Source organism: Sus scrofa, chromosome 13 (genome assembly GCF_000003025.6).
Source record: "Sus scrofa isolate TJ Tabasco breed Duroc chromosome 13, Sscrofa11.1, whole genome shotgun sequence".
Classification (NCBI taxonomy): Eukaryota; Metazoa; Chordata; class Mammalia; order Artiodactyla; family Suidae; genus Sus; species Sus scrofa.
Genome location: NC_010455.5, coordinates 83,657,621 through 83,672,331, shown reverse-complemented (window position 1 = coordinate 83,672,331; position 14,711 = coordinate 83,657,621). Strand labels below are relative to the sequence as shown.

The following is a 14,711-nucleotide window of genomic DNA, read 5'->3' as shown; positions in this document are numbered from 1 at the left end:
AAAGCAAAGCACAGGGGCAAAAGCATTTGTCCCGCTTGCATTTGTCCTATGTATGACTGCACTTTGCAGCCGGCACCCCTCAGTGCCCAAACATACAGAGCCTCCACAAAACTGCAAAAAACATATTTGTGGCCTTGGTTTGACAAGACTGCAATTGGGAGAACTAGGCAGTTTCCGCCTCTAACGTAACACCTGGCACTGGCTTTCCAATGTAATACCCAGTGACTCTTTTAGGTCAAGAACTTGGTAGTCAGTTCTGGTTACCTTAGAGATGCCTTATCTCCCAGTGCACCTTCAGGGAATAGCAGCCAGACCACTGCTTCTCTCTGTTTAGCCAAGCCCAGGGGACGTGACCATGGTTCTCACTGACAAGAGGCAGTGAGTTTACTGGCATTAAAATAAATGACAAAACCCAGCCTGTGGGGGTTTTGGGGAACAGCTTTATATCTCAAAAACCGTAAAGAAAAATTAATTCTAAAGATTGGTAGTAATAAAGGAAACATCGTATTGCTAGCTTGGGTTTTTTTTTAATTAATTAGGTGAATAATGCTATTTCCTTAGTTCCTTTTTACTTGGCTTTGTCAAGGTATAACCAGGACACCTGTCTTGGTCAGCACCAGAGAGCTTTCAGGAACACCACTTCATGACAGCAGCTGATTTTGTGCCTCATGTGGGGTAAGAGACGCATGAGAAAAGAGAAAAGCAGAAATCACAAAGACTTTCTCAAAGACTTATGAGAATGTTACAGACATTTTCTGACTTTATAAAATACCGAATGTTTTAAAGACTACCATCTTTTATTACAGCCAGGCTCAGCCCTCTTAGCCATAAAGATAAAAGTTATTCTATCTAACCAGAGGTTTTTCACATTAATTTACAGTCAATTCCATTATTTCATTTGATGTGAACTTCCTATTATATTCTCCCCAATTATGTAAGGGAGCCGATTTTGCAGCTAAGAGGTTGGTAAAGATGGGAATTATTATAAGATCAACTTTTTTTTTTTTACGGCTCAGGTTGTTCGTGGAGTAACAGAGAATATGAAAAAAATTTTATTCTGGCCTGCCCCGGATTCAGTTTTATCATTCTTAGGCTTGATTTACAACTGCCTGAATCTTAACCCTTTTACAAATTAGCCTGGATCCTAAGTCCAGATGTGAAAGGAAATTAGGTTTTGCTTTAAAACAAGGCTATAGACAGTGCAAAACAAAAGACTAAAACAAAATACTAATTAAGTAACTACAGTAAAATCTCATTTATTGAAAATTCATTAATCAGGAATTTGTGTTCAGAAAGGTGTAACTTTGGCCTAATTGTGTAACAGTTTGCTAAGTTGGTTACTAACGGAAAATATTTTTTTTGAAAGAGAAAGCTAAAACTTCTAAAGGGACTGTTTCTAGTATCCTTAAGTCATTTTAGATATTTACAATACTGAATGATTTCTTAGTTATAAATAACTCTTATCCATAACTAAGTCCTGAGCCACCACTAAGTAAATCTTCCTTGACCTACTTGTAGGATTTGTTGTAGTGATGAAGGTAGCCTTTCATTTATAAAATGAAATTGAAAGCCTTTTCCTAAATCAGACTATGCTTCCTCAAAGTTTCCTTTGAGCAAAGCAGGTTGATGGATGTTCAGCTTTAAGTACATGAGGTCTAGAAGGAGCTTGCTGGGTTCAAATCCCCCCTTCTACCAATGGGGTATTTACCATCTTGGTGCCTTCACTTCCTTATCTGCAAGATCGGAAAATAATACCTAAAAGAATTGAAAACTGTAAAGCACTTAGAACAGTGCCGGGTTCCTTAAGAGTTAGCTATTGTCTACCTGACACTATACTGCAGAGCAGTGATGTTAGTCAGACTCAGTCACACACCCAGGGTAGCACTTAGAGAAACTTTCTGTGAAATGGTAAACATTTTACAGGAGGCAGGTTTTTCAGCCCCTCTTTTCACAAAGCTCTAGGGCATATATTCACAGCGCAGTGTATCACAACCATTTTCCATTCTTCAGTCTGTCTGTTTTCTGGCCTTGAGCCACCCAACTTAGCCTGCCAGGTACTTCTGCTTAATTATGCATAAGATTTTTTTCCAAGCCACTCCTCCCAGTCTATACGACTTCGTCTCCGTTCTCTTTTCAATTCGCGCTAAAATGCACCTCCTCCCTGAAGTCCTCCCTTATCAACGCCCTCCACTTAGAATCAGCCCTTGACTCGGGCACAGCTCTGCTTGGGAATCCCTTCTTAATAAATTCCTCCGAGCAAGCTTTCTAAATCGCCTAGTCTTCATCTGAAATTTTTCATTAAAACATGGAGTTTGAGCAGCCCGCCCTGAGTTGTAGGACTCTTGGGCTCCAAACAAGAGTCCTAGTTAAAGACACAAAAACGGTAGTATGGGTGAGCTTCAGCCCCCGAAGGCTGGTGAGTGCGACCCCAGGCCAGTTTAGAGGACCATTTTTTTGGCCACGACAACGACGAAAGGAGGTTAGTGACGCACCTGAATAAGTCCGCTAGACGAAAGGAGATAAACTAAAGCTTGATATGGTGCCGAGAGTGAGTACCGCGCGGGCGCGCGCGCGCGCGCACACACACACACGGAAAGAGAACAGCAGTCCCAGGTATATGACAATGACACGGCCCTGGTCCAGACACGGCCTCAAAGCCCCTCGGTTTCCGGAGCGCCTCCGCCCCCTCCGGAGATTACTGTCAGAGCATCTCTTCGCTCTGCCCCGGCTTCAGCACTCCCGCCGCCCTCCCCTCCCCCCACCCCGCCACAGCTCCCCGCCCCCCGCGAACGCGGCTCCCCTGTGTCCTTTCGAACGCCCGCGTGGCTGTCGGGTTTCGAATCCCGGCGCCGACCCTCGCCCTCGACGCGGGCTGCCGAGTCGCTGGCGCAGCCTTCGGCCCTCGCATCAATCATTAACGGGCCAACTCGGGCTTCTGCGACCCGAGAAAGGGGGATGGTACGGAACTCGAGACGGGGGACAACTCTATTGCCCGAGGCGGCCGCGAAATACTAGCCAGGGAGGCCCGGGTGCGCCTGTCCCTCCCTCCCTCCAAGCGCCTCCGCTCCCACATCCCCGCCTCCCGCGCCGGGGGCGGCGGCGGCGGCTGCGCCCGCACCGCGCGATGCCCAGTCACCGCAGCAGCGCCGCCGCCGCAGTCAGCCGCGCCGCCGCCGCTGCCGCAGCGCGAGCGGCCGCGAGCCGGTAGCAGGGAGCCTGGTGAAGGGGCCGACGAGCCCCGCGCGCTCCTGCTGGTCGCTGCGCGACTTCGAAATTGATGGTTATTTTTATTTATTTATATTTTAGGAACGGCTGCTCAGAGGCTCAGGTCTTTTCTGGAACCTGCAGCGACGCCCCCGGCGCGTGCACAAAGGCTCCGACGGCGGCCGGCGGGGACTGGCGAGCGCGCTGGTGCCGGCGCCAGAGGTCGCCTGTGCGCGCCCTAGCCAAGCCCCGGGCACCATGCCGCGGCGCCTGCAGCCCCGGAGCGCGGGCACAAAAGGCCCGCCTGGCATGACCGCGGCGGCTTCAGAGGCCGCCTCTCGCTCCCACCCCTCGGCCTCCGGAGACCCTGCGGCATCCGCCAAGCCGCTGCTGCGCTGGGACGAGGTGCCCGACGACTTCGTGGAGTGCTTCATCCTGTCCGGCTACCGGCGGCTGCCATGCACCGCGCAGGAGTGCCTAGCCTCGGTGCTGAAGCCTACCAACGAGACGCTCAACTTCTGGACGCACTTCATCCCGCTGCTGCTGTTTTTGAGCAAGTTCTGCCGCCTGTTCTTTCTAAGTGGCCGCGATGTGCCCTTCCACCACCCATGGCTGCTGCCGCTGTGGTGCTACGCGTCGGGCGTGCTGCTGACCTTCGCCATGAGCTGCACGGCGCATGTGTTCAGCTGCCTGTCGCTACGCCTGCGCGCCGCCTTCTTCTACCTGGATTACGCGTCCATCAGCTACTATGGCTTCGGCAGTACTGTGGCCTACTACTACTACCTGTTGCCGGGCCTGAGCTTGTTGGACGCCAGGGTGATGACCCCGTATGTGCAGCAGCGCCTGGGCTGGCACGTGGACTGCACAGGCCTCATCGCTGCCTACCGCGCCCTTGTGCTGCCTGTGGCCTTCGTACTGGCCGTGGCCTGCACCGTGGCCTGCTGCAAGAGCCGCACTGACTGGTGCTCTTACCCATTCGCGCTGCGCACCTTTGTCTTCGTCATGCCGCTCAGCATGGCCTGCCCCATCATGCTCGAGAGTTGGCTCTTTGACCTCCGTGGCGAGAACCCCACGCTCTTTGTACACTTCTACCGCCGCTACTTCTGGCTGGTCGTGGCTGCCTTCTTCAACGTGAGCAAGATACCCGAGCGCATCCAGCCGGGCCTCTTCGACATCATTGGCCACAGCCACCAGCTCTTCCACATCTTCACTTTCCTTAGCATCTACGATCAGGTGTACTACGTGGAGGAGGGCCTGCGCCAGTTCCTCAAGGCGCCACCCGATGCGCCCACTTTCTGTGGCACTGTGGGCTACATGCTGTTGCTGGTCATCTGTCTGGGGCTGGTCATCAAGAAGTTCCTAAACAACTCGGAATTCTGCAGTAAAAAGTGAGCCTCTGCCTTGGAGGAGGCTGCCAGCTCGCCCACTTTTTTGTATGGAGTTTCTGTTGTTGCTGTTGTTGGTTTGTTTTCAAGTTTTGTTGTGTTTTCTTCTTTGCTCGAGGAGGGTGCTGCAAAACAACAGAGAAAAAGTCCAATGCGACGGGGGTGGGGGCGTCTCAATGCACTTGGGGCTTTGGAAGAGGGAGATGGGGCAAGCAGGAGGCAGAAGGCCACTGGTCCTTGATCCTGGGAAAAAATTCAAGTGGTGTCTGTGACATCCAAGGATTTTTCTAAGGCAGCGAATAAAACCCCCAATAAAACCTCTAACAGTTCGATTTTCCAATCGTCTTCTCTGCCAGAGGTAATAACAAGTAGCCCTTGTGAGATCAGGCATGCAGTAAAGAGGGTAAGTAGACAAAATCCCTGAGTACTTCCATTTCAGTCTGAGGAATGCATGGATTTAAAGAATAGAACGTTGTAGGAAAGGAGCACAGAGACAGAAACCCAGGGCTTAACCTGCTAGAAAATGCATGGAATGTGAACTCACGTTAATTATTTCAAAATGTTTCTCAGATGTTATTTAAATAGTAATATATATAGTGATTTCTCATAATTTATCAAAGCCTGTGATCTGCACTGATTTATCTTTGTCATGTAGTTTTGAATTTTGCAGCCCTTCTGCATTGCATACACTTGAACTGGACACCAGGGCAAGCTGCTTGAGAGTTCTCGGCTGCTTTTTTAAACAGTATTTTTTGAAGGCCTGTGTGTGTCATGCTACAACTGTGAATTGTTCTACCTTAGGGACTCTGGTTAAACTATTAGGTGAAGCTAAGTGGTTTGTTTAGATCCCGGGTTTTCTATTTACTTTAATGTATTCCACAAAACCCATTCTATTTTTTGTTTTGTTTTCAATCTTATTTCCTTCTCTACTGATTTACATTGCCACTGGGATAAATGTGCCTTTTGAAGCAATGTCCAAATGACTGGTCCTCAAACAATAGTTTCTTGCATGGGGAGAGCAGTAGGAGTAAACTTTTCTTACCTTATTGCAAATCAAGGTTTAACATTCCTTCCACCCAGAAGGGAAGGAAGATGGTGTTGGTTGTAAGTTTTTGGTAGGATTGGAAGTGGCTTTCCAGGACAGGCAGAGCATTTGGCATCTCTATAAGGAGAAAGCAACCCACTAATGTGGCTGTGGTTCCTAGTGCAGCCATGGGGAAAGCGAGAGGACTATGTTCTGGACTGATGGTCTCTAGCCTTGCTTGAAATTAAAATTGTTATATTCAAGAATTTTTAAAAAGGCAGTTATATGATGAAAGAGTATAATACTTGAGTTGTAACTGAAAATATTGAGTTAAGTAGGATTACCTTTGTCTGGTCAAGCACTGAAGTCTCACTTGGATCCAGACCATGGAGATGAATGGCGGTCACCCTAAGTCATTGACAAATTAGGGAACACGCTCCTGAGATCCTCTCTGACAACCACATTGGCCAGTGTTACATACATTTCTCATAAACGTGGTCGTGGACCTCAGAGGGCTACTCTAGATTAATACAGGTGGCTTATTTGAATACTTATCACACCTCCTGAAAAGTCCTTTTGGTTAAGAGCCAAATAAGTCATTGAATTGGTAAGTTTTGACTTCATGGTATAATTTAGATCAAGCACAGGAGATAGATGAACACTTACCTCAGCACTGGTAGGCCGGTGCTCCTGCCAAGCTTGCCATTTTTATTTATGCTTTTAATTGCTACTGTATTTGTAAACAGAGAGGCTGGGCACAATTCCCTGGAGCAACCAGTATCCTTGTGTGTTCATTTGCAGTCAGAAGTTAACTTTATAGATGACTATATTTAACTTAGGAGCTCGTAATGGGATCATAAATACACTTTGCACGTTTGCTGATGGGTGTCAGTGTCTCATCTTTGGCCAAGTGCAAGGAGATTCCTGTGAGGTTACAGAGTCTGAGACTTGTGCCCACCACGGATGTTATTCCTTAGCCATAACTTAATTCGGTACATGTATTCAAGGACAGTGGTGGAAATCAGGCTATTTCCACATGCAAACTCATTTGTATCTTGTTGTCTCTTCTGGAGCCCCAAAGAATGTTGGTTTGGAAGCTAGAAAAACAGGTTGAGGAGTATTTTGGATCTTCCTTGTAAAATAGGAACCTCCTTTTTCAAGAGAAACTTTCTAGAGACAAACTTTCAAGGGTTGATGAGTTTGAGAACAAGAAATAAACCCGCTATTTGCCATTTTAAATTTTGGTTGGCGACCTTCTGGATCCTCGAACGGAATTCTCTTGTCACCCTGTGTCTTTGTCCTTAAGCAGAGGCCACTTAAGGATAAAATTATACCCATATCATTTTCAAGTGATTATGATGCATGAGCCCAGTAAGATGACACACTTTTACCCTGGAAGCTTTCAGCAGAGGGAGGACACACTTTCCTTCCCTTTGCCTTTTTCTTCCTGTGCTTTCTCTTTCTGATTCCACCTTCATTTTTATATACCACATGCAACATTGACAAAGGACATTCTGGGTGAAAACAGTGGTTTGGCTTCACTTCATGTTTCCTAATAGGTACCGTATACACTATGGTCTGTATGCCAGGGATGATTTGTGAAGCCGTATGTGTTATTTGCCCAGTTATATCGGATTTCTGTCAAGATAAATGATGATATTTTAGAATCAGCCAATGTTTACTCAGCCTCCACATTTGCATGGAACTCTGCAGGTATCTTACATATTTCAGGGGTAATACGGCAATCAGAATAAAATTGCTTTTAAAAGATTTTTTTCATGCTCTCCATTTTGCAACATCCTTTAAGATTCTGTCTTAGTTGATTGTGTTCAGCTGTTGGAAATGCAGGACAAATGATAAAGAAGAGTGCACTCCCTTATCTCTGTACAACCTATTTTGACAGAATTTTGAAGCCTATTATGTAATGCATTTTATTTTTACTTGTTAGTCATGATCTAGATGACATCTCAAGGAGCAGCATCAGAGAGTCACGCCTGGGAAATGAGGGTGTCTGACTTCCATGCCTGTCACCCCGTGGGTCGGTCTCTGGCATTGACTCATGCTGGTTTATGTGTCTAAAGGTGGTGGTGGGGGGAGGGCTCCCTTCCTCCCTGCCCTTGTATCTGCACGTTCAGGTGAAGAGGGTGACCTTCCCAGAGAGAGGAAGTGAGTTCTTCCTTCATGTCATGACTGGCCTGTAAAAATAAATGTGTTCTGGTCCCCTGGCCATACCCTTTCTATAAATAGTCCAGGAAGAAAAGCATGGGGCTCCAGAGCTGGCCAGAGTGGCCTTCCCACGTTTCCATTCATAAATCCTGCCTGTAAGGGATTGCAGTCAAAAACCGTTTACCTAATTCATCATACTACTTCAGGGGAATCGTTCTAAAGAATGCAAAATTTGGGGATGGAGGCGATTTTTGTAAATTTTTCTGATTTGGTGCTGAATCTGAGAGCTAACAGCAATAATAAATGGGGATTTTAATCTTCAAACCTCTTCACAACTTGATTTAATCTGCACAAATCTATAGGGGGAGGCAGGTACAATAGGCGTTACCTCCATTTCAAGGTTATACTGTTGGTCTAAGGTGACAGACTTAGAATGTGGGGATTGGTTGTGTGCTCAATTGCATTTACTAGTTGGCATGGCTATGACACCTGGCCAAGCGCACTGACACTAATCGGATTTTTTCCGCCTTTCATTGATTACCTTATAATTGTATAACAGAGCGAAGCAAGAGGTGGCTATCCTTGAATTTAGACTATAAAACTGTAAACAAAATGTTATCAGCTACTTAAGTATTTTTTGTCTTCTTGGATTGTTCTTCATCTGTTGAAGTTGTTGATTTTCATTCATTTGTTCATGTAATCCCTTTGGTGATCACTGAGCACCTTTTGCATGTAAGACTTTGGGCAAGGAACCATCCGTATTATTACAGCTGTTACCCTTTTGTTTGCTGGTGAAACAAAGGTAGGAGCACCAGAAAGGCCCTCTGGCCAGGGACCAAACTCTGTCCTCGGCCATAAGCACAAGGTCCTAAGCCACTAAATTTGGTTCTTTTCTCCTTTTCATTAGCCTAAGAGCAATGCATTTCAATTAACATACTAATTTACCCACAATCGGTTTCTTTCTTTTTTCCAGCCTGCTCCTAGGCCTGTGTGAATTTTATTGATAAAAATAACTAGAAAGTTTAATGTATAATCTGGGTAAAGGGAGAGCAGGCATACGTACAAAGAGTGGAAAATTTAATCATGACTAATTAATAAAGACACTAATAATCACTTTGGGAAGGTTAGTAGTATTCATATTATCATGAAGCAAGGTTCATCCAAAGTGCCTAAACTGTGATGTCATTAAGTGTCTGCATTTTATACATAGTATAATCAAGTTCTTTTTAAAATGTGAGCTTAAATACTTATATCTCCAAAGATTAGCCAAAGTGAACTAATGTTCTTTCACCTTTTTTCTCTTTTAAGGTCTTTGCGTTGTAACCTATGAATCCTGTTGTAGAAAAAAAAATAATAATCTGGAGGAATTATATAGAAAAAGTATCAGAAGTAAAAAAGTCAGAAAGCATGGGAAAGGGAGAACAAGGAGGATTAGATTCAAACAATTGCAACCACAAGTTCAACTACGGACAGTTTCAACTACAGTTTCGCTTGAGTTTTACATTTTGTCCCTAGAAAAGCATGTGCGTTTCCAAGGTGTTAGTGCTTAAACAGGCAGGCGAGGAATTCTCTTTGGCAGCCTGACCACATCCTGTAGCTTTTGACCTAAGCACTAGTGCCTAGGTATATTTTGAGTAGTACATGTACCCCAGCTTAATGTCCTTAATTTGTCTCCATAAAATTAGGGCATAAGACAAAAAGGCACTAGGGGATAGCACCAGCCAATTGTAAATCACCTTTTGAATCATTTTCTTGAAGGATTGCCAATATTCTCTGACATACCGCCTGACAAAAAGTGACCAAGTCTAGACAGATGGAAAAAAGGAAGCAATCATTGGTGGAAGCCGAGTACTACTATATTCCGTTATGATGGGCCATACATCTTCCTACTGAAGATTTTATTCCTTCAATATTCTGAATAATTATTCCTTAATTGCAAAAATGGGTGTCCACTCTTCTTAGTTACTACACCAAAAGCTCATACACATTTTTGCTGTTAAAAAAGGACAAATGTATTTCTGGTTTGCAGATTTCTAATCAGTTCATAGGATTTTTTGTTTCCAAATAGCTTCTTACAAGTCTGTGAGTGAGTTGTAGAATTAGAGTGTTTATTTATAGGTCAGAGGCCAAGAATGTTCATCTGGTTGCTAATTGTGGCAGGATGTGACTTTTGAAAGCTCTGAACACACACCTAGATGCAGCAAAATGTTCACTTATTGACTGTTGAACTCAGTGGAACATGGCTTTTGGTTTGAGCTACCGAACATGTTCTCCAGTGTATTGTGTTTCTCCATGTAATGCATGATCTTTAATACTTTTCGTTCTTGAACAATCTCTGAAAGCTATTCCAAACATGGCATTTCCTGAATGTGCAACATTATTCTTGAATGTGTAAAAGTGGCTGGCCACCTTTCTCATGCCTTATACTCCACCTAAAATATGCAATAAGCACTCAAGGAGGAGTGGAGGGGTCCTCAGTTGGTTTTCTAACCATTCTGTAGAGATGTCCCTGCTCCTCACAGCTCACCACAACATTGAGAAAGGACACAGTGTAAATAAACCCTTGTTTCCAGATGGAAGGAGTACAGGGACGCATTAATTTCATTTCCTCTTTGAAGGCCATCTCTAGTTAGAAAGCATGATCTGTTTTTAATATGCTGGATGCAAAAAAGAAAATAGGCAAAATTTTTAGAGAAGTACTCTAATTTTATATTTTAAAGTTTATAATAGCAATTTGTTTGTAAAAACTGGCCTTAGCACATAGATGAGAACCAGCGCCTTTTGGAAAGCCTCATCTTTGTCCTGGGAGTTTAATCACCTTGAGCTCTTACCCAAATGATAAAGACCTAGTAGGTCTTTAAAAATGTAAATAGTGTATAGTTTAAAGAAGGATAAAATCAACTTTTTTAAAAAAAGGAGAAAACAGGTCTGCTATGTTATAGGTGTGTCACAAGGCTAAATGTAAAAAAAGTCTTTTTAAAATTCTAGCTAGACACCTCATTAAATTCACTCTCCCAGCAAGGCTTAGCACAGAAGAGCTACGTTTCTACCAGGCTGGTTTTTTTGTGGATGCTATAAGCAAAATTATTCCAACTAAGCAACTGAGTACCAAGGCAATAAAGAAACGAGGCCCAGTTCACTTTGATGAAGGTACCGGCACAGTGCATAACATCACCAGGAAAAGGCACAGCCCTGGACACTCTGCTCTTTTTGTTTCTTTGGAGTAGAAAGAAAAAAGCCCCAGGGCATCACTCCACAGACCAGGAAAAGGCTGAGTTCAGGGCTGGGAGAGGATGTCACACCACTCTCTTCTCTGAATAAAGCACACGGTAGCTCTGAACTCCCTCCATTTCAAACTTCTCCCAGCCCATGTCCATCACCCTGGAAGCCTTCACTTTCCACAAACTCAGCCTTGAAGACAAAAGGTTTCTAAAGGATTCCATGTGTATTTAGGCCTCTTCAAACCACCTGCCTTAGGAGGTTCATCCATTTCTAAACTAAGGATTTAAACCCAATGACTGTACTCAGATTTACAAGAATGTACAACCAGCAGGTCCCCTTTTGAAGTAATCGAAGGGCCACACTCATTTCTTCCCTCAGGTCAGAGACGGAGGATTTAACAGTGACCAAATAGAGACCTCCTGTGTGTTAGCATTTTTTTTTTTTTTCAAGTTCATTTAATGGTGGTAATGGAGGAAGAAAGGAGTAAAGGATAATGCAGGTATGAAAAAAGAAACTGAATAATGTTTTTCCCCTGCTTGCTAAATTAATTCTTCTTAGGCCACCTTAAAGTCACGTCATCGCCTACATCCTAAACAGCTGAATTTAGCTAGCTGGTGAAGCTTGCTCAGGATGTGTGAGCTTCCATTACAGGGACTCCAGTGTGGTTTCAAATAGTTTCTGCCAGAAAAGCATTCTTTAATCATAAGTCCATATTACCTGATAAATTAAGCAAAATAATCCATAGAAATAGAGATTACTTGGTTGATGCATGTAGCTGATCAAAACTGTGATTCATTTCTGTTGTACAGTTTGCTATGATTTTGGTTTTCTGAGATATTGTCCCCTACAATCTTGAATATGAAAATCTGTATAAATAATATAACTATGCATTTTTTTGCTGAAAAACAAATATATGAAATAATAAATTATTTGTAAGCATCGTGTTTAGGACTGCATTTGTACGCCTCTGTATGTATATGTTCAGAAGATATCCTTCAACAAACATATTATTCCTAAATTAATAGTGTGTATGACTGTAATAAACATGATAAGGAAAAAACATTATCCTTTTTATAAAAATTAGCAGGCAGAAGGGAAGAATGTAAGTTTGTCCTAAAGAAGCACCCTTAGTGTATTACTTTTACAATTTTAGTTAAATGAAAAAGAATATTTGTAAGCTACCTCATTTTTTGTTTTGTTTTTTTGGTTTTTTTTGGCTTTTTTTTGCCTTTTCTAGGGCCGCACCCGAGGCACATGGAGGTTCCCAGGCTAGGGGTCCAGTCGGAGCCATAGCCGCCAGCCTATGCCAGAGCCACAGCAACACAGGATCCGAACCGCGTCTGCAACCTATACCACAGCTCACAGCAACGCCGGGTCCTTAACCCACTGAGCAAGGCCAGGGATCGAACCCACAACCTCATGGTTCCTAGTCAGATTTGTTAACCGCTGCACCACAACGGGAACTCCTGTTTTGTTTTTGTTTTTTGTTTTTTTGGGTTTTTTGTAAGCTACTTTGAAACCGAATCTCTAGGAAAATACTTATATAAGCCAGGCAATGAAGTTTTTCCTTACACCTCACAATTTTCCAAGGGCATATGTGATCCATGGACTTATGTGCAAATCGAGCCTGTCCCAGAACCCTGTGATCTGTGTAACTTTGCATCATCTCCATCCCTAATAATACTAGCAAGGGAGATCCAACTTCAGTTCTTAAGCTCCGTGGTGATTGCTGAGTCTTTTAAATCATAGTGATCCTTGTTTCAGGTAGGGATTTTGAGCTATCAGGAATAGAAAAATCTCTCAAGCATGGAAAGCTTTGTAGGAAGAATACTGGGGAGTTCTCAGAATGCACAGAGCTAGCCACTGCCCCCCTCAAGAAGGATGAGGAGAGCAGCGCTAGAGATTTTAGCTAGGAACTCCAGCCCCGAGCCAGCGGCTCTCCAGGGTACTGCTACCAGAGAGAGCCAACTTCAGCTATTTCCTGGCCCTGTTATATTTGTCCCCAATTCAGATTCCTGGGAAGGAGTACCTGATTGGCTTAGCATAGGTCACAAGGACTTTTTGGTGTCCAGGAGACAAGTGCTTATGATTTACAGCCCTTCCCAGAACCATAGGGAGGAAAAAGATTAGTACCCCAAAGGAAGAGATGATGGGCAGACAAAAATAACAGCTGTCCACCTCATCACCCATCCCCTTGGCTACCTCTGTAATCCCAACTCCTCTGTACATAGGCATACCTCTGTAATCCCAACTCCTGGGGAATGTGACGACAAGGACAATGGGAGACTGAAGGTTTGAGCTGATGGGCACTATGTAAAACATTTGTCCAAGCCGAGTGTCTTACAAATGTGGGGGTCTAAGTTCTGGAGGACCTGGTTACAGCAGAAAGGAGGGGGAAATGTGCTAGCAGCCCAAAACACTAGCAACCACAGTCTAGCACCTGGCTGATTAGTCCATACTCTCCTTTCTGTATATGCCTGCCTTATGTAATACAACTATTACATCTATAATCTAAGCGTTCTTGCCCCCTTCCCCTAAATCAACATAAGGCCCCCAGCACTCAGGATCTCCATGTGATATGAATTCCTCTTAGTAAGACATTCAGCCACCTCCCAACTCACTGTACAGTGGCAGAGAACTGGATCACTAAGAGGCAAACTCCCACTCACAATATGGTAACACTTCTAACAGCATAGCATGGCACCAAACACGGCAGCCATCACTGCCCATGACTGAGAAAGGCCAAGCCTCCATGAACTGGTAGTAGAATGAGTTCCTCAGGTTCTGTGTGCTGGGAGGATCCACCTTGCTTCATCTTACTCTTGGGCCTATGCCAAATATCTGCCTGTTTGCCTTCAGGTCTGTTTCCACATCCTTCCCCTCATTTTTCTGTAATAGAGCTGATTCTAGGCCTCCTTCCCTCTGTTTTTTTGTTTTTGTTTGTTTGTTCGTTTGTTTGTTTGTTAGGTCTTGCCAAGGGGAGAAATGGTGGGAAATTGGATGGAAGGAAGATGGCAGAAGGCAGGTACTTTTTCTCCCATTCTCTCCTCACTCTTCCTTTGTAGTTCCAGTTTTTTTTTTTTCTGGAATCCTCAACCCTGGCTGCTGCTGGCAGTCCGAGTGTAACCCTGGGGGAAGCCAGAATAACAATAAAGTCACCACATGGAGTGGAGCTAAATAGAGTAAAACACTAAGGGAGACTTGATCAATCTGTGCCTGAAGCCTGACCATTTTTGGACTTTTCCTAATGAGCCAATATATTCCCTTCATTATACAACCTGGTTTAAGATGTAGTTGTTGCATGTAATCAGATGATTCTTTACTGATCCATAAGGTTTGCTAATATCTCATTTATGTATATTAGGATTTGCAAAGTCCCCATCCCACCTTCACTCAGCCAGTCCCACATTTTCGGATCTGCATGTTAGATATGTGAAATACCTCATTCTTAAAGTATAGATTTCTGTATTAGGATTCTAATTAGAACTTACCATCCTATTCTCCATTGCAGGTATTTCACCTCTTTGATCCTCCCACTCTCACTCCTCAGATCTCTCATCCTACCTACCCCTTCCTGTCTCTTTAGGAACTACAGTCTATCTATTGTACATTGCTCTCCTGTATGTTCAACTAATTCTACTCAATAGACTTCTCCCTATGGACATTTTAAAATGCACTATACTAGTCTCTCCCATCCTCTATAAAAAGTC

The 14,711-nt window shown here is 44.1% G+C and overlaps 1 protein-coding gene across 2 annotated transcripts; it reads left to right on the top strand.

Annotated features, from left to right (window-relative positions):
- Positions 2,810 to 11,945, top strand: PAQR9 (progestin and adipoQ receptor family member 9). 2 transcript variants are annotated; one of them, XM_005669918.3, is made up of 2 exons: positions 2,810 to 2,958; positions 3,307 to 11,945. In XM_005669918.3, exons 1-2 carry the CDS (start codon positions 2,956 to 2,958, stop codon positions 4,594 to 4,596), a joined length of 1,293 nt encoding a protein of 430 aa, XP_005669975.1. In that variant the 5' UTR covers positions 2,810 to 2,955; the 3' UTR covers positions 4,597 to 11,945. The 2 variants fall into 2 exon arrangements, with proteins under 2 accessions (XP_005669975.1, XP_020925237.1); XM_021069578.1 differs by having other exon boundaries at positions 2,810 to 3,029.